Source organism: Oncorhynchus clarkii, chromosome 23, assembly GCF_045791955.1.
Source record: "Oncorhynchus clarkii lewisi isolate Uvic-CL-2024 chromosome 23, UVic_Ocla_1.0, whole genome shotgun sequence".
In the NCBI taxonomy this organism is placed as follows: domain Eukaryota; kingdom Metazoa; phylum Chordata; class Actinopteri; order Salmoniformes; family Salmonidae; genus Oncorhynchus; species Oncorhynchus clarkii.
The window spans coordinates 26,790,788-26,811,185 of NC_092169.1; the positions used below are offsets into that span (position 1 = coordinate 26,790,788).

General features: G+C 43.2%; 1 protein-coding gene across 1 annotated transcript in view; it reads left to right on the plus strand.

Annotated features, from left to right (window-relative positions):
* Positions 1–20,398, plus strand: part of LOC139381711 (KH domain containing, RNA binding, signal transduction associated 2) — a 124,269-nt gene that overhangs the window by 54,973 nt on the left and 48,898 nt on the right. Inside the window, exon 3 of the mRNA XM_071125438.1 lies at positions 10,612–10,728. Coding sequence (XP_070981539.1) covers positions 10,612–10,728 — 117 coding nt within the window. The remainder of the gene's footprint in view (positions 1–10,611; positions 10,729–20,398) is intronic.

Below are 20,398 nucleotides of genomic sequence, written 5' to 3' on the forward strand. Positions count from 1 at the left end.
ATAATTTTGCACGCCCAATTTTTCAGTTTTTGATTTGTTAAAAAAGTTTGAAATATACAATAAATGTCGTTCCACTTCATGATTGTGTCCCACTTGTTGTTGATTCTTCACAAAAAAATACAGTTTTATATCTTTATGTTTGAAGCCTGAAATGTGGCAAAAGGTCGCAAAGTTCAAGGGGGGCGAATACTTTCGCAAGGCACTGTACATATCAGATGAGTAATGTAGGGTATGTAAACATTATACACTACTCAAAAAAATAAAGGGAACACTTAAACAACACAATGTAACTCCAAGTCAATCACACTTCTGTGAAATCAAACTGTCCACTTAGGAAGCAACACTGATTGACAATACATTTCACATGCTGTTGTGCAAATGGAATAGACAACAGGTGGAAATGATAGGCATTTAGCAAGATACCCCCAATAAAGGAGTGGTTCTGCAGGTGGTGACCAGACCACTTCTCAGTTCCTATACTACCTGGCTGATGTTTTGGTCACTTTTGAATGCTGGCGGTGCTTTCACTCTAGTGGTAGCATGAGACGGAGTATACAACCCACACAAGTGGCTCAGGTAGTGCAGCTCATCCAGGATGGCACATCAATGCGAGCTGTGGCAAGACGTTTTGCTGTGTCTGTCAGCGTAGTGTCCAGAGCATGGAGGCGCTACCAGGAGATAGGCCAGTACATCAGGAGACGTGGAGGAGGCCGTAGGAGGGCAACAACCCAGCAGCAGGACCGCTACCTCCGCCTTTGTGCAAGGAGAAGCAGGAGGAGCACTGCCAGAGCCCTGCAAAATGACCTCCAGCAGGCCACAAATGTGCATGTGTCTGCTCAAACGGTCAGAAACAGACTCCATGTGGGTGGTATGAAGGCCCGACGTCCACAGGTGGGGGTTGTGCTTACAGCCCAACACCGTGCAGGACGTTTGGCATTTGCCAGAGAACACCAAGATTGGCAAATTCGCCACTGGCGCCCTGTGCTCTTCACAGATGAAAGCAGGTTCACACTAAGCACATGTGACAGACGTGACAGAGTCTGGAGACGCCGTGGAGAACGTTCTGCTGCCTGCAACATCCTCCAGCATGACCGGTTTGGCGGTGGGTCAGTCATGGTGTGGGTTGGCATTTCTTTGAGGGGCCGCACAGCCCTCCATGTGCTCGCCAGAGGTAGCCTGACTGCCATTAGGTACCGAGATGAGATCCTCAGACCCCTTGTGAGACCATATGCTGGTGCGGTTGGCCCTGGGTTCCTCCTAATGCAAGACAATGCTAGACCTCATGTGGCTGGAGTGTGTCAGCAGTTCCTGCAAGAGGAAGGCATTGATGCTATGGACTGGCCCGCCCGCTCCCCAGACCTGAATCCAATTGAGCACATCTGGGACATCATGTCTCGCTCCATCCATGCTTTAGGATGCTTTAGTCCAGGTCTGGGAGGAGATCCCTCAGGAGACCATCCGCCACCTCATCAGGAGCATGCCCAGGCGTTGTAGGGAGGTCATACAGGCACGTGGAGGCCACACACACTACTGAGCCTCATTGTGACTTGTTTTAAGGACATTACATCAAAGTTGGATCAGCCTGTAGTGTGGTTTTCCACTTTCATTTTGAGTGTGACTCCAAATCCAGACCTCCATGGGTTGATAAATATGATTTCCATTGATAATTTTTGTGTGATTTTGTTGTCAGCACATTCAACTATGTAAAGAAAAAAGTATTTAATAAGAATATTTCATTCATTCAGATCTAGGATGTGTTATTTTAGTGTTCCCTTAATTTTTTTGAGCAGTGCATTAAGTGGCATTGTTTAAAGTGGCTAGTGATACATGTTTTACATACATTTGTCCATTATTAAAGTGGCTGGAGTTGAGTAAGTATGTTGGCAGCAGCCACTCAATGTTAGTGGTGGCTGTTTAACAGTCTGATGGCCTTGAGATAGAAGCTGTTTTTCAGTCTCTCAGTCCCTACTTTGATGCACCTGTACTGACCTCACCTTCTGGATGATAGCGGGGTGAACAGGCAGTGCTCGGGTGGTTGTTGTCCTTGATGATCTTTATGGCCTTCCTGTGACATCGGGTGGTGTAGGTGTCCTGGAGGGCAGGTAGTTTGCCCCCGGTGATGCGTTGTGCAGACCTCACTACCCTCTGGAGAGCCTTACGGCTGTGGGCGGAGCAGTTGCCGTACCAGGCGGTGATACAGCCCGACAGGATGCTCTCGATTGTGCATCTGTAAAAGTTTGTGAGTGCTTTTGGTGACAAGCCAAGTTTCTTCAGCCTCCTGAGGTTGAAGAGGCGCTGCTGCGCCTTCTTCACCACACTATCTGTGTGGGTGGACCAATTCAGTTTGTCCGTGATGTGTACGCCGAGGAACTTAAAACTTACTACCTTCTCCACTACTGTCCCGTCGATGTGTATAGGGGGGTGCTCCCTCTGCTGTTTCCTGAAGTCCACAATCATCTCCTTTGTTTTGTTGACATTGAATGTGAGGTTATTTTCCTCACACCACACTCCGGGGGCCCTCACCTCCTCCCTGTAGGCCGTCTCGTCGTTGTTGGTAATCAAGCCTACCACTGTAGTGTCATCTGCAAACTTGATGATTGAGTGTGAAAATGTTCAGCAATAATACTGTGAAATTGTGATAATGCCCTTTTAGGGTAAGAGCTGTTTAACAAGACTGCCTGCAATTTCAGCCTGTTTTGGTGTGATGGAGTTTTGGCCTTCCATGAAGACATCAACATACAGTGAATTAGTTAATAGTTAATAGGCCTGGTTTTGTTTCCCCTCCCCACTCAGACCACGTCCAGACAGTCCCGGCAAAATTCTTACTTGAGAAATTGCCCTTCGCTAAGAAGCTATTTTTGTTTATTTTTGACCATTTTATTTGAAAACAATTGTTACCCAGAAATGATTTGATTTTGAGTTTTAAAAAACGGCTGCATTGGAGATGAGGCCTATTTCAAACCTTTCCCTCTGGAACAGGCAAAGAGGATTCTGAATGTCAATGACAATGGCTCCTTTGTGATATTACCATCGACATTGTAGTGAATTCAATGTTTAACAATACTATTGTAGGATTAACCACTACATTGTTGTAATACAGAGGTAAACAGCTCTATCGTTCTGCTAATTTAATGATAATGCCATTTTAAACATTGGTCCATTAACAGGTGAGATGGAGATGGATCATTTTTGAAGCATACAATGTGTTAACGTGCCTCTTCTGTAAACAATTTCTAGTCTACACAAAAAGCTGAATTTGCATTAATACAGTTGTAAACAAGGGCAACGAAGAACAAAATAGACAGCTATTCAGCAAGCAGAAAACGCAATAAAACCAAAGACGGCAGTTAAATGTAGATGGAGAATAATGCATTTCAAATTGTCCAAGTGTGAAGCGCTGAAGTCAGAAGACAAATGTGCTGTGAGAGAGGCTAAATAGATTACAGCCATGTTAACTTCCTTTGTGAGCTGCATGACAAGACAGTCATTTGTAGCCAATTCTCCTCCAGTGTGACGTTCAGTGGGAATGCTGCCACAGTGTTTATTGAAGATGCTTCACCTTTTTGTTTTATTGAAATCTCAGGGCTCATCTCTAAGGAGATGTGAATCTTTGTCCTTGCATTGCAAGTATCTGGAAGTCTGTTTAAAGGCCACATCAGTCACTTATCACAAAGAAAAGCTGTTGATGTAAGAACATTCATTTCAATCCAGGATCTAAACCTGTGACTTTAGTTTATGCTTGAAAGATTCACTTACTTGTTAGATGCAGACATTCCACCAATTAAATTGCCCAAATTGTAAAGTTGTGTATTAGCCAATACACACTGGATTTTCAATTAAGTTTTTGCAAGCATTCTGAATGGGCTATTTGCATTTGGTAAGATAATCATCTATCAAAGAAATTTCACAAAACCTGATGAAACAAGGGTTTAGAAGTTGCTCTTTCAAAGTACTGTATGTTTTGAAATAGGTAAGCCAATGATTCATCAACGGTGTGTCATTTCACATATGTGAACAGAGCACATCACCATCTAAGTGATTTGTAGAGCAGGGCGTACTGGGGACACTGTGGGATGTGAAACATATTAGTCACAGGAAACATCTCCAAACAGATTATGCTTAACCATTTTGTAAATGGATTGCAATAGATTTGTAAGATAATTATACTGATTTGAGCTTTAAACATGCAATATTTGAGTTGAGTGGTAAAAGTGGCTTGCAGTGTACAGTCTGTGAAAACATTTAGAAAAATCAATGCCATCTACTTCAAAAAAACATCTGCCCACGAAGCAGGTCTCCGTCACAGAGACCCGTGTAAAAACGCGTTGCTCACCAGGGCCTCACAGGTCCTCAGATTCAAAGAAGCATGACTGACGAGCTGTAGATGCAACACATTTACAGTCTTACAGGAGGTTTAAAGAGGGGCTGAACGTACTGATTTTGCCTGGTGATGTCAGCATGGAAAGATGAAACTCCCACCCATGCAACACCTGCTGATTAGAAGGTCCTGTGGAGATTATATTTCAGGAAATTGCAACTACCAGGAAATAACACTGATTACATTGTTTCATACTTTTACACTGTTAGTTTCATCAACTGTTGTTCAATATGATACAAATCACAGGAAAAATTACATATGCAGACCATCTGGCTGGTGTGTTTACGGACATATTCAATCAATCCCTATCGCAGTATGCTGTTCCCACATGCTTCAAGAGGGCCACCATTGTTCCTGTTCCCAAGAAAGCTAAGGTAACTGAGTTAAACTACTATCGCCCCGTAGCACTCACTTCCGTCATCATGAAGTGCTTTGAGAGACTAGTCAAGGATCATATCATCTCCACCCTACCCGACACCCTAGACCCACTCCAATTTGCTTACCGCCCCAATAGGTCCACAGACGATGCAATCACAATCACACTGCACATTGCCCTACCACATCTGGACAAGAGGAATACCTATGGAAGAATGCTGTTCATCGATTACAGCTCAGCATTTAACACCATAGTTCCCTCCAAACACGTCATTAAGCTTGAGACCCTTGGTCTCGACCCCGCCCTGGACTTTCTGACGGGCCGCCCCCAGGTGGTGAGGGTAGGAAACAACATCTCCCCCCCTGCTGATCCTCAGCACTGGAGCCCCACAAGGGTGCGTTCTCAGCCCTCTCCTGTACTCCCTGTTCACCCATGACTGCGTGGCCATGCACGCCTCCAACTTAATCATCAAGTTTGCAAATGACACTACAGTGGTAGGCTTGATTACCAACAACGACGAGACGGCCTACAGAGAGGAGGTGAGGGCCCTCGGAGTGTGGTGTGAGGAAAATAACCTCACACTCAACGTCAACAAAACAAAGGAGATGATTGTGGACTTCAGGAAACAGCAGAGGGAGCACCCCCCTATCCACATCGACGGGACCTTAGTGGAGAAGGTGGAAAGTTTTAAGTTCCTCGGAGTACACATCACGGACAAACTGAAATGGTCTACTCACATAGACCGTGTGGTGAAGAAGGCACAACAACCTCAGGAGGCTGAAGAAATTTGGCTTGTCACCCAAAACTCTCACAAACTTTTACAGATGCACAATCGAGAGCATCCTGTCGGGCTGTATCACCGCCTGGTACGGCAACTGCTCCGCTCACAACCGTAAGGCTCTCCAGAGGGTAGTGAGGTCTGCACAATGCATCATGGGGGGAAACTACCTGCCCTCCAGGACACCTACACCATCCGATGTCACAGGAAGGCCATAAAGATCATCAAGGACAACAACCACCCGAGCCACTGCTTGTTCACCCCGCTATCATCCAGAAGGCGAGGTCAGTACAGGTGCATCAAAGCAGGGACCGAGAGACTGAAAAATAGCTTCTATCTCAAGGCCATCAGACTGTTAAACAGCCATCACTAACATTGAGTGGCTGCTGCCAACATACTGACTCAAATCTCCAGTCACTTTAATAATAAAAAGTTGTATGTAATAAATGTATCACTAGTCACTTTAAACAATGCCACTTTATATAATGTTTTCACACCCTACATTACTCATCTCATATGTATATACTGTACTCTATACCATCTACTGCATCTTGCCTTGTGTGCATAAGGTAGTTGTTGTGAAATTGTTAGATCACTTGTTAGATATTACTGCATGGTCGGAACTAGAAGCTACACTCGCATTAACATCTACTACACCATGTGTATGTGGCCAATAACATTTTATTTGATATTGACTGCTCTGGGCCTTTAAGAAACAGGCGGCAGGGACATTTCTGCTACTCATAAGAAAAACTAGATTTGCGTCTTGGAGGTGTTGTTCGATGTGCGATGTGCATGTGTTATGTTCGCTGTACCCTGGCAGTTCGTGTTGTTTGTCCTTCTTTAGTCACCCTAGTTCAAATATCTCAAAAAGGCCACCATACTTTGCGCGATGAATCGCTTAGCAACTGCGTGACGCACCATGACAAAGTGATCATGATTGTTCAATAATCCGAAGCCCCGAGCGTTTATTCATTTCCCCGATAGAGTATCATTGATGACAGTTGTGTTTGTGATGCTAACGTTAGCTTATGATTGTGAAGGCGTTTGAGTAAAAATAAAAAAAATAGCCCTTTATTAAAGCCAAGTCTTGTTCTTTCAACATGGCCTCGACGATGTTTTGTATGTTGTCTCGTGTAAACAAGTCAGAGACGCTGTGTCCTATTTGGTATTTCTGTTGTCTGTAAAGAAATGGGTAGGTCTGTCTTTCGGTTGATTCTGCTGCTACAATTGGATAAAGCGCACTCAGCGCAGCTGTTTCTCCGTGCATGACAACTGTCCCTAGGCGTTACCACCCTGTGTTGGTGGGCAAGTGAGCATGACAAGGCATGATTGAAATCAAAACCCAACCCCTCAAATATCAGAGGTTTTAGGAACATCATCACTTTCTTAAAATCTCTGTTTTTGGAAGATAACGTATTTATAAAGCTATTTACACTTTGTAGTACATCTTTGGCACTATAATACATTTTTCTGACTAATATTGATTCCACATATGCCATTTTCAACCAGATAAGTTATATTGGGGAGGTTCAACTCCACCTTAAAGGTGCCCAGTCCAACTACTGTACCCTTATTAATTTTTTTTTTTTTAAATAATTTTGAACACACTATTCATGACCTGTAAAGAGACCCCAAGTCAGGACTAGCAATGGAAATAAGGATAACACTATTTTGAGGTGGACATATTACCCTATAATTTGTAGTGTATATAAGTATGTATATAAGTAACCTCTAAGGCCTTTATTATGTCTTAATAGCCATATAATATGACTTAATTAAGTGATTAGTTATTCAAACATTATGTCATGTAGTACTGACCAATCCTTAATAACCTCATTATTAGCTATAATAAAGGCATATTTGTAGTTAATAAAGAGCAAGTTATACAAGAAACAGACACTTACAAAGCTGTCTTAATATGGAACTAATAAGGGCATAGTACCTACAGTATGTGTTCTCTATAATGAATTGTGACTATATTTTTACATGCATAGTTATTTTCCAGAAATTACCTCATTGGACACAAAGGTGGGCACACCTCCCCTCATATATGCCATACAGCCAACAATCAAGTCAAAAACTGAAATAAACAATTGGCAACTAAGCTTCCATATATCATACATACATAGGTATACATGTCAGCTGTATGGCATATAACGATATAATGTGAATCGCAAAGGGCCACACTTTGATTTGATTTATTAGGATCCCCATTAGCCGACGTCAATGACGGCAATGGCTTCCCCACACCCATGAGCAAAACCATATAATGTTTGCCTGAAACTGAATATGAAAACCATTTATTATGTCATTAAACTACACAAATCCTCAGTTTCAGACAAACATTATATGCTTTTGCTCAGGGATGTGGGGAGGTGTGCCCCTTTGCAAGTCATAATATAACCTTATACCGCCGACATTCATAATAATGGATGTATATAAGGAACTTTAGTTGTTAACATCAAATTTTGACTTGAATGTTGGCTGAATGGCATATATGAGAGGAGGTGTGGCCCTTTCTATTCAATGAGGTCATTTCTGTAAAAATGTTCTGCAAGTAAAAATATTGTCTCACCTCGTTATATGGAACACATAGGTAATATGCCATTATTAGTCCTCCATTGAGACATCTTACTAAGAGTCTGTTTCTTGTGTAACTTTAAATGTATTAACTATTAATTTGCCTTTATTATAGCTAACAAGGATGTTATTAAGGAGTGGCCAGTAATACATGATGTATAATGTTTGAATAAGAAAACACTTAATTAAGGCATACTACAGGTCTAATAAGACATAATATAGGCCTTATTTTTTTATTTAACCTTTATTTAATTAGGCAAGTCAGTTTAAGAACAAATTCTTATTTACAATGATAGCCTACCAAAAGACAAAAGGCCTCCTGTGAATATAAGGCCTCTTATAAACTACAAACCAGTGGAAAATATGTGTACCTTAAAATAAAGTGTAACAGAAATAATATTTCCTTTTGCTTTTCAGCATCAACAAACTTGATATCCTATGTGCATACAATCATAATCATACTCTTCATATAAACACAATAGTTTTTTTTATAGTACTTGCTGAATTAGTAACACACCCAGTTTCTAACATCCTCAGGCCTACCGGTGTTGGGGCGGCAGGGGGTGCCTTGCCTCATTTCAAACCTAATTTAACTCTGAACCGTGCCCCCTTAAAAGCCCAAATTGCCCACCACGGAGCCTCAGAGCGGCTCCAGACATTCATTAGTGTAATGAGAACAGGACACTCTTCTGCTGCCGCCCAGCGAGCTACTTCTTACTGTAGCCGTGGCGGCCATCTGCTCAAGGGCTCCCAGCCAGCTGTAGGATATTCCTGTTAAAGCAGCCCCAGAGAAGACAGAATAACCCACCAGGGTCCTCAACTCAATCACCTCAGAAAGGAGGGATGGATGGATGAAGGGATGGAGGTAGAGAGGTGCTTTGTTCAGCACCCAACCGTATCCTTTTGCTTTTCATGCAGACCTGGGATGCAGTGCTCCTTCATGATGTCAGAGATAAGATAAGCTGAGTATGCAGTCATGTGCCTCTTTGGTATTTGTCAGACTGCTGCTGCAATACAGAACACAGTTGGCCATGGCTCTTATTGGCTGAGTTGTATGCTCAGCCTCAGTGGGGGGGCTTGAGTAGTGTTGTGAATAGGTTATAGTCATTTTTGAGGCCAAGGCAGGTGATGTTGAAATGGGTGGTTGACCAGCTGACAGCTGTTCAGCTCTGGAGGAGGTTGAGTTTTCAGCTGGTCACACCAAACATTTGAAGGTCAAGTCATTCATTTGAAAATATTGTCGGGGTGGTCGAGAAATGAGAACAAGAGACCTCAGCAGGATTTGGGGGCGGTAGTTGGAAATCTAAATGACTTATTAACACATGGGGTGTTTCAAATTGGTGTTCTGATTGTGGTTTTAATGCATGAATAGACCTAGAATAATACATTTTCAATTAGCAAATGACTCAACTAACTGACTGCTATTATGATGTTGAGGGTCACCATTGTGGTCAGTGCTGATCTCCAACAGTGATAAAGAAAAAAGACAGTAACAGTAAGAACCCAAAGGGCTATGTTTTATGACCAACAGCAAGTCTACGGTCAGTGAGATGTTATGTTGGCCAGTGCTGAAGGCAGGTGTTTGATAGTTCCTCATCTGGATAGTATTCCTTGATTTCCCATTGGGAAGAAACTCATTATTTCTCACTCTCCCAGCTCTGACCTCTCGATCATTGCCAGGGACATTATTGGCTGGTGCACACGTTTTATTTCCTCTCCATACAACATCGATGACCGTGCTGCATTAACAAGACACATGACCCACTGGGCACAGACATCAGTTCAATGTCTAGTTTTGATTTACATTTGGTGAATTCAACATGAAATCAACAAAAAAATGGCACCATATCTTTGGAGTTAGGTTAAAAGTTGTGTAAAACAAAAAGGCGAAAAGCCCTTATATTGATGACTTTTTGCAAATCCAATCAGTTTTCCACATTGATTCAACGTCATCACAGATTTTTGGTGGGTTGAAATGACCTGGAAACAATGTTGAGTCAACCAGTTTTTGCCCAGTGGGGACTGACTAGACCTCAGTGGTCCAACAAAGGGATGGAGCTGATAACTGAAGACCGTGGCTGAGTCTCAAATGGCACACTATTCCATATACTGTATAGTGCACTACCTTTTGGATCCTGGTCAAAAGTAGTGCACTATAAAATGAATAGGTTGCAATTTGGGACTCAGCCCCTGTTATGTTCTACCTCAGATGAGACTGAGACCCATTCACCTGGGTCATGCAGCACACATGGCCCAGCGTTATTGATTTGTTGTACAGTTTTTTTCCCAGGTCTTTTTTCAATTCAGACATTCTGAATAAAATGATAAGATTTAGTTTAAAAGGTTTATTGTTAGCCAACTGTAATCTATATTTTTATCTAATATTTTTTTCCCTTGCAATATATAACCTAATTTCCATTTACTTCTAAGATATATAATTGAAAACAGTCAAGGAATCTGTTTGAGAAACATTGCTTTTCCTCTCCTCTGTTGCAGTTTAATTTTGTTGGGAAGCTGTTGGGACCACGGGGCAATTCCATGAAAAGATTACAAGAAGAAACCGGAGCGAAGATGTCCATCCTCGGAAAAGGCTCCATGAGGGACAAAGTAAAGGTATGATGACAACACCTCCTTAGAATGTGCTCTTTGACTGTCTTAGTTTTTTTTTTACCTTCAATGGAATACTTACTGTCCCATGTAGCTAACATTTATTAACTTTTTTTGACAGGGAGTCATGTTGAGACCAAGGGCTCTTTTTTCAAACGAGCCTTGCAGAATAAAAAATACACACATCAAATACGAATACGAAATGCAATCAACGAATACAAAGAAAAAAAAATACAAAACATGATCATAGAACACAAACAGATTCATAATCATAGATGAAGCAATTACATTTCTGCTATTTACTCATGGTCAAAAGGGGTAGGAACGAACATCTCTCAAATTATTTGAATTATGCATATGTTGAATTATGCATATGTTGAATTATGTACAATGACATTCATTACATATACCCATGTATTGTGACAAGTGATAGCTTGATAGCACAAAATATTTCTATGAAAAGTCCAACTGAAATGCATTCAAATACAAAACAAGATTAATGTAAACTAAAAGAGGTTTAGGGATGCGCCACAATATCCTTATGTTATCACTACTATAGCCAAGATAAATGTAATAGGGTTTTAAGTATAGATAGCATTTTGCTTCTCAGCCAGGCTATTCATTCTCAGTGACTCGTGGTCCCCTGAAACCAGCCTTATCTGAGGATCAACACCGGCCCAGAGAACAAAGGGCTGGTGGTCCAGTAGCTCAGGTCATTACAGGAGCTTCAGTAGGTCCTAGTGCTGCTGTATAGAATTATACAGCTATTGTTCGACCTGGACACATTAATACACACATCTATACAGGATGATAAAAGACCTGCAGTACAACCTCAGTGATGGAAAGGGACAACTATGTTCTCTAACACCTCACACAGTAAACACTTTAATTCTGCTGTTAAATCAAATCCAATCAAATGTTATTTGTCACGTGCGCCGAATACAACAAGTTTCGACCTTACTGTGAAATGCTTACTTACAAACCCTTAACCAATAATGCAGTTTTAAGAGAAAGGAAGAGTTAAGAAAATATTTACTAAATAAACTAAAGTTTTAAAAAAGTAAAATAATATAACACTAATGAGGCTATATACAGGGGGTACCGGTACCAAGTCAATGTGCCCAACCAGTACAGGTTAAACAAATCTAAAAAGTCAAATTTTATTGGTGACATATACATGTTTAGCAGATGTTATTGCAGGTGTATCGAAATGCTTGTGTTTGTTGCTCCAACAGTGCAGTAATATCTAACAATTCACAACAATACACACAATACACACAAACCTAAAAGTAAAATAATGAAATTAAGGAATATATCAATATTATGATGAGCAATGTTGGAGTGGCATAGACTAAAATACAGCAAAATAGAAAGCAGTATAATACATATGAAATGAGTAAAGCAAAAATATGTAAACATTATTAAAGTGACTAGTGTTCCATTATTAAAGTGGCCAGTGATTTCAAGTCTATGTAGGGCAGCAGCCTCTAAGGTGCAGTGTTACGTAACTGGGTGGAAGCTGCCTAGTGATGGCTATTTAACAGTCTAATGGCCTTGAGATAGAAGCTGTTTTTCAGTCTCTTGGTCCCAGCTTTGATGCACCTGTTCTGACCTCGCCTTCTGGATGATAGCGGGGTGAACAAGCAGTGGCTCGGGTGGTTGTTGTCTTTGATGATCTTTTTGGTCTGCCTGTGACATCGGGTGCTGTAGGTGTCCTGGAGGGGAGGTAGTTTGCCCCTGGTGATGCGTTAGTTGAGGTAATTGAGGTAATATGTATATGTAGGTAGGGTTAAAGTGACTATGCATATATAATCAACAGAGAGTAGCAGCAGTGTAAAAAAATGGGGGGGGGGGGGGGGGTCAATGGAAATAGTCCGCATACCCATTTGATTAACTGTTCAGCAGTCTTATGGCTTGGGGGTAGAAGCTGTTAAGGAGCTTTTTTGGACCTAGACTTGGCTCTCCGGTACCGCTATCCTTGCGGTAGCAGAGAGAACAGTATATGACTAGGGTGGCTGGAGTCTTTGACAATTTTTAGGACCTTCCTCTAACACCGTCTGTTATAGAGGTCCTGGATGGCAGGAAGCTTGGCCCCAGCGAATTACTGGGTTGTACGCACTACCCTCTGTATCGCCTGCTCTACTACAGCCCCATCAATGTGAATGGGGGCGTGCTCGGCACTCCTTTTTCTGTAGTCCACGATCATCTCCTTTGTCTTGATCACGTTGAGGGAGAGGTTGTTGTCCTGGCCCCACACTGCCAGGTCTCTGACCTCCTCCCTATATGCCGTATCATTGTTTAGTCTTTAATCAGGCCTACCACCATTGTGTCGTCTGCAAACTTAATGATGGTGTCGTGCTTGGCCACACAGTCGTGGGTGAACAGGGAGTATAGGAGGGGACTAAGCACGCACCCTTGAGGGACCACCGTGTTGAGGATCAGCGTGGCAGATGTGTTGTTGCCTACCATTACCACCTGGGGGCGGCCCATAAGGAAGTGCAGGATCCAGTTGCAGAGTTTAGTACCAGAGTCCTTAGCTTAGTGATAAGCTTTGAGGGCACTATGGACAGCATTATTACGTAGGTGTTCCATTTGTCCAGGTGGGAAAGGGTGATGTGGAATGCAACAGAGATGGCGTCATCTGTGGATCTGTTGGGACGGTATGCGAATTGGAATGGATCTAGGGTTTCTGGGATGATGGTGTTGATGTGAGCCATTACCAGCCTTTCAAAGCAATTCATGGCTACAGACGTGAGTGCTACTGGTCGGTAGTCATTTAGGGAGGTTACCTTGGCGTTCTTGGGCACAGGGACTATGGTGGTCTGCTTGAAACATGTAGGTATTACAGACTTGAAAATGTCGGTGAAGACACTTGCCAGTTGGTCAGTGCATGTCCTGGTAGTCCATCTGGCCCTGTGGCCTTTTGAGTGTTGACCTATTTAAAGGTCTTACTTACATTGGCTATAGAGAATGTGATCACACAGTTGTCCGCAACAGCTGGTGGTCTCATGTATGTTTCAGTGTTGCTTGCCTCAAAGCGCACATAGAAGTAATGTATCTTATCTGGTAGGCTCATGTAAATGGGTAGCTCGCGGCTGGGCTTCCCTTTGTAGTCTGTAATAGTTTGCAAGCCCTGCCACATCCGACAAGCATCAGAGCCGGTGCAGTAGGATTCAATCTTAGTCCTGTATTGATGCTTTGCCTGTTTGATGGTTTGTCGGAGGGCATAGTGGGATTTCCTATAATACACTTACTGATGAATTCAGTGACTGATGTGGTATACTCCTCAGTGCCATCGGATGAATCCCGGAACATATTCCAGTCTGTGCTAGCAAAATAGTCCTGTAGCTTAGCATCTGCGTCATCTGACCACTTCCATATTGAGCGAGTCACTGGTACTTCCTGCTTTAGTTTTTGCATGTAAGCAGGAATCAGGAGGATAGAATTATGGTCAGATTTAAAAAATGGAGGGCGAGGGAGATCTTTGTACACGTCTCTGTGTGTGGAGTAAAGGTGGTGTAGAGTTTTTTTCCCCTCTGGTTGCATATGGTAGAAATGAGGTAAAACGGATTTAAAGTTTTAAAGTCCCCGGACACTAGGAGCGTCGCCTTTGGATGAGCATTTTCTTGTTTGCTTATGGCCATATACAGCTCGTGGAGTATGGTCTTAATACCAGCATCGTTAGGGTTTTATGAGGTCAGATTGGGAAATAGTTTCTTTCTACCCAGTATTGAACCTCTAAAATGTTCTACATTTAGTGAATGTTGTTCCCTTCATACATTTGGTATTTAGAGAATTTACAATAGTCAATGCATTTTATGAGAGGTTGCTTTTTCAGCCATCGTTTAGATTGTCCATTATTTGTGACATACAGTACAAGCATCTCATGAAGTTATCTTCTATATTTGTTACATTTCACCTTTTCTTACATCTTGTGTAGACAACCTTACTGTATTACCATGGATATACACAGTAAACATGCCTACAAACAATACACCTCCAATGACTATTTTCAGTGGTGAACAATTGACACTGTAGCAAGGCAATGATGATGCCTTAGAGTAAACATGATTTGCTCTTTGTGGAACCAAATCAAATGTCCCTTCTTTATGAGCACAACATTGCAATAAATTGCAGACACATTTACAATTGACTTTATATGAAATGAGCATGAATATAAATTAGTGAATGGGATTGTGAAAAGCTCATATGCTCATATTGCAAAGTAAACATCCTTGCGACATCATTATTTTTCACCTCAACCTCAACTGTAACAATAAGATGGTGTATGAATACCCTGAATATTATATTGGACTTGATCCATTGTATTGACTACAATCAAATCAACACACTTGTTCTGGTGTTTTTTTCGTGGCAGGGCTCAGGAACACCTGCCATGCTGTAGGTCACCCTAAAAAGTCAACATGCACAATGTTTACTATTCTTTAGCCTCGATTTGAACATTGATTTATGTATTTCGAAGGAGATGATGCTTCTTGCCTTCCTACTGCGCAGTTTGACATCTCTCCTGAATCCCATCTGCGTTGATGACGTGCCAAGAGTAGATTGTGAAAAACATCCTTAAGACATCAAGGCATAACATCTCCACCCTCATCAGTCCGTGTGTATAAACATGTTGGTTTTGCTAGCTTCATAGAGCAGTTCAGCTCCGCATCAGAACTTCACAGACATTTGTATTTCATATCTAATTTGATTATTGAGGTGGTACATGCATATTTTTGTGTACTGATTCTCAGGTTGAATATTTGAGCATGCATATATTTGCATAAATAATGATCTCAAAGGGTCAAATAGGTGATGCTTATATTTGTCCTGTTTCACAAATGTACAAATGTGTGGTGTAAAATATATATATTTTTTCTTCATATTCCATTCCCCTGAGACACCATCGGAGTGTGGGGTCACAGCCAGGGATCAACCATTCTTGACAATTAGGGTTAAGTGCCTTGCTCAAGGGCAAATCAACAGATTTTTCCCCTAGTCGGCTTGATGGATTCAAACTTTCGGTTACTGGCCCAACGCTCTAACCGATAGGCTACCTGCCACACTTATGTTGGGGATTTCAGACAATCCAACTGACCCTTGTTTGAGTAATGTCATGAAATTCTCTTGATTTCAACAGATACCACTGTGTTGTTACGTTGGCGGAATATGTAGCCTGAGTGAGCAATGATTTTCAAATGGATACAGAAAACTTGAAAAATAGGAGCTTCAATGTCTTTCTTGAATGTTACACAACAATTTCATTCAAAGTAAATCTAACAGTGCTCAAGTAGAAACATGAGCACACTGTTTTGATTGATTCATTGTAGATCTGCAATACCCTGCAGATACAGTACATAATGATGATATCTTCTGCTCTCTTGTTTTTTTCTCTGGGGGTAAATACCACTTACTGCTGTGATACTGTATGTCTCTTCAGTATCTAGCTCTATTTCTATTACTTCTCTGGTAACATGAGACATTCCTATGCTTATTCTACAGGGAGGGAATAAAAACATTTCATGCCCTTTCTACTGTAGCCTACTGTATCATAACCTACGGGCAGACTCACAAACAGCTTTTTAGACTTTATGCTAATAATAATAATGACTACAAGGCAGGGGATTCTAGGGTGTCTTGTTTGATTTTCGAGGAATATTCTGCAATGAAAGCAATTTTTCATTCCAAACAAGCTGCATAATTGATGCTTTAAGTCTTAGGGAAGCATTTTCAAACGCTACTCTCCGAGGCTGACTCATTTGCTATGCATTGGATGCGTGTAGCATAGATATTTAGAGGTCAGCTGTCAGCCCACATGTTATATCTATGTATGAAGTCTTACTACTTTTCCTCCATGTCATACTGTCCAGTAAACTCCTCTCTCCCATTTAGTGTTTAAGGAATGTTTATAGTGGTGGGACCAATGATGCATACAAACCCTGGATTGTTGATGCTATGAATTGGCTATTGAGAGGCTTTGAGGCCACCGCTCGGCCATATTGGCACTCCCCAGTAGGAGCAGTCCTCCATAGGGATTCATGGAATTCTACACTATTTAAATTAAATGTTTCAAGGACAAAAGTACATTTTTTGTCTTAGTGGGGACATAAATGCCTAGATTAGTTTTTGCCACATTTATTCCATTACAGACACCTAAATGCATACTTTTAAATGATATAGTGTGCGCTAAACATACAAATAAAACATAGAAAAATATATTAAAACATATTCCATATTCTTAAAATATATATTTTTTAGATGACTAATGTTAAAAACTCTTAAGGATCTACAGAATCAGTGTCCCTATACGGGGACGGTTGTTGCTAACATGTGCTAATGTGACGAGCATGTCGTTGTAAGTAACAGCAAACCTTCCAGGACATAGACATGCTTTATATGGGCAGAAAACAAAAAGTATTGTTAATCTAACTGTACTGTCCAATTTACAGTAGGCATTACAGTGAAAAATGGCCATGCTATTGCTTGAGTAGAGTGCACAACAACAACAAAATATGTATCATGGCAACTGGTGTGATACATTCACCTCTGAAGGTAAATAATGTATACAACCGTTCAAAGGTTTGGGTTCAGTTAGAAATGTCATGGTTATTGAAAGATAAGCACATTTCTTGTCCATTAAAATAACATCAAATCGATCAGAAATACAGTGCAGACATTGTTAATGTTGTAAATGACTATTGTAGCTGGAAACGGCTGATTTTTTTATGGAATATCTACATAGGCATATAGAGGCCCATTATCAGCAACCATCACTCCTGTGTTCCAATGGTTAGCTAATCCTGTAACGCCTGCTTCCAACTCACACCCTCAAACACTTTAGATCCCCTGAACGCAGCTCACTCTCCAGATCCCAATCACCTGAATTCTAATCACCTGTTCACACACCTGTATGTCATTATCCCACACTATTTAGTTCAGTTCTTTGCACCCCTTCACTGTGAGGTATTGTTTGTTTTGTGACACGTCTGTCTGAGCGCTTGGTTTCCTGTGATTTACTCCTCCCGTGTATGATAGTTTTTGCCTGCCTCACTAACGACACCTTTTGCCTATTCCCTGCCTGGACTTTATCGGATTTCCTGTTATATCCTGTTATCTACCTATTGCCTGATCTCCCGGATTACTTTACTAGCCTTTTCCCTGCCTGTACTGTTGCCCTTTTGGACCCCCTGTGCATGACCTTCTGCCTGCCCCTGGACCCAGCTACATACCTCCCCTCCTGTGGTCCTTTGCAATAAACACCTGCTGTGCCCTGTGCTTGAAACCAGCTCTCTGTCTGCCATCATGTTCATTACAAATCCAAGTTTATAATTTTAAAAGGCTAATAGATCATTAGAAAACCCTTTTGCGGGTACTCTTTATTGAAGCTGCTGGCTTGGTTGGGTTGTGTTTCGGAGGATGCACGGCTCTTGACCGTCACCTCTCCCGAGTCCGCACGGGAGTTGCAGCGATGAGACAAGACTGTAACTACCAATTGGATACCATGAAATTTGGGAGAAAAAGGGGTAGAAATAAATTTAACCAGAAAGACTCATAGCTGTATTCTCTGCCAAAGGTGATTCAAACATGTATTGAATACTTATCTAGTGTTTTATTTTAGTATTATTGTCACGCCCTGACCATAGTTTACTTTGTATTTTCTATGTTTTGATTGGTCAGGGTGTGATCTGAGTGGGTATTCTATGTTTCATGTCTTGTTTGTCTATTTCTATGTTCAGCCTGATATGGTTCTCAGTCAGAGGCAGGTGTTCGTCATTGTCTCTGATTGGGAACCATATTTAGGTAGCCTGGGTTTCACTGTGTGTTTGTGGGTGATTGTTCCTGTCTATGTGTTTTTCACCAGATAGGCTGTTTAGGTTTTCGTTACGTTTTGTTTTGTAGTATTGTATTGGAGATTCGTGTTTCGTATTATTAATAAACATGGATCGTAAACCACACGCTGCATTTTGGTCCGACTCTCCGTCTCATAAAGAAAACCGTTACAGAATCACCCACCACCAACGGACCAAGCAGCGTGTCAACAGGCAGCAACAGCAGCGTAAAGAGGAATGGACATGGGAGGACGTTTTAGATGGCAAGGGCTGTTACACTTGGGAGGAGATACTGGCTGGAAGAGATCGCCTCCCATGGGAACAGGTGGAGGCACTTAGGAGAGCTGAGGCAGCCGGAGAGAGGAGCCGGCGATATGAGGGAACACGGCTGGCAAGGAAGCCCGAGAGGCAGCCCCAAAAATTTCTTGGGGGGGGGCTAACAGGGAGTATGGCTACGCCAGGTAGGAGACCTGCGCAAACTCCCTGTGCTTACCGGGGGGCTAGAGAGACCGGACAGGCACCGTGTTATGCAGTGGTGCGCACGGTGTCTCCAGTGCGGGTGCATAGCCCGGTGCGGTATATTCCAGCTCCGCGTGTCTGCCGGGCTAGATTGAGCGTCGAGCCTAATGCCATGAAGCCGGCTCTACGCAGCTGGTCCCCAGTGCGTCTCCTTGGGCCGGCTTACATGGCACCAGCCTTGCGCTCGGTGTCTCCGGTTCGCCTGCATAGCCCAGTGCAGGCTATTCCACCTCGCCGCACTGGCAGGGCGACCGTGAGCATTCAACCAGGTAAGGTTGGGCAGGCTCGGTGCTCAAGAGCTCCAGTGCGCCTGCACGGTCCGGTTTTTCCAGTACCACCTCCACACCCCAGCCCTCCGGTAGCAGCTCCCCGCACCAGGCTTCCTGTGCGTGTCCTTGGCCCAGTACCACCAGTGCCAGTACCACGCATCAGGCCTACAGTGCGCCTCGCCTGTCCAGCGCTGTCGGAGCCCTCCTCCTCTCCAGCGCTGTCGGAGTCTCCCGCCTGTTTAGCGCTGTCAGAGCTTTCCGCCTCTACAGCGCTGCCGGAGTCTCCCGCCTGTTCAGAACTGCCAGTTAGCATAGAGCTGCCAGTTAGCATAGAGCTGCCAGTTAGCTTAGAGCTGCCAGTCTGCAAGGAGCTGCCAGTCTGCAAGGAGCTGCCAGTCTGCAAGGAGCTGCCAGTCTGCAAGGAGCTGCCAGTCTGCATGGAGCTGCCAGTCTGCAAGGAGCCGCCAGAGCTGCCTGTCTGCAGGATGCCGCCAGAGCTGCCTGTCTGCAGGATGCCGCCAAAGCTGCCAGTCTGCAAGGAGCCGCCAGAGCTGCCAGTCTGCAAGGAGCCGCCAGAGCTGCCAGTTAGCATGGAGCAGCCAGGGCCGCCAGTCAGCATGGAGCAGCCAGGGCCGCCAGTCAGCATGGAGCAGCCAGGGCCGCCAGTCAGCATGGAGCAGCCAGTCAGCATGGAGCAGCCAGTCAGCATGGAGCAGCCAGAGCAGCCAGTCAGCATGGAGCAGCCAGAGCAGCCAGTCAGCATGGAGCAGCCAGAGCTGCCAGTCAGCATGGAGCAGCCAGTCAGCATGGAGCAGCCAGAGCTGCCAGTCAGCATGGAGCTGCCAGTCAGCATGGAGCAGCCAGTCAGCATGGAGCAGACAGAGCTGCCAGTCGACCAGACTCTTCCAGATCTGCCAGTCGTCCAGACTCTTCCAGATCTGCCAGTCGTCCAGACTCTTCCAGATCTGCCAGTCGTCCAGACTCTTCCAGATCTGCCAGTCGTCCAGACTCTTCCAGATCTGCCAGTCGACCAGACTCTTCCAGATCTGCCAGTCG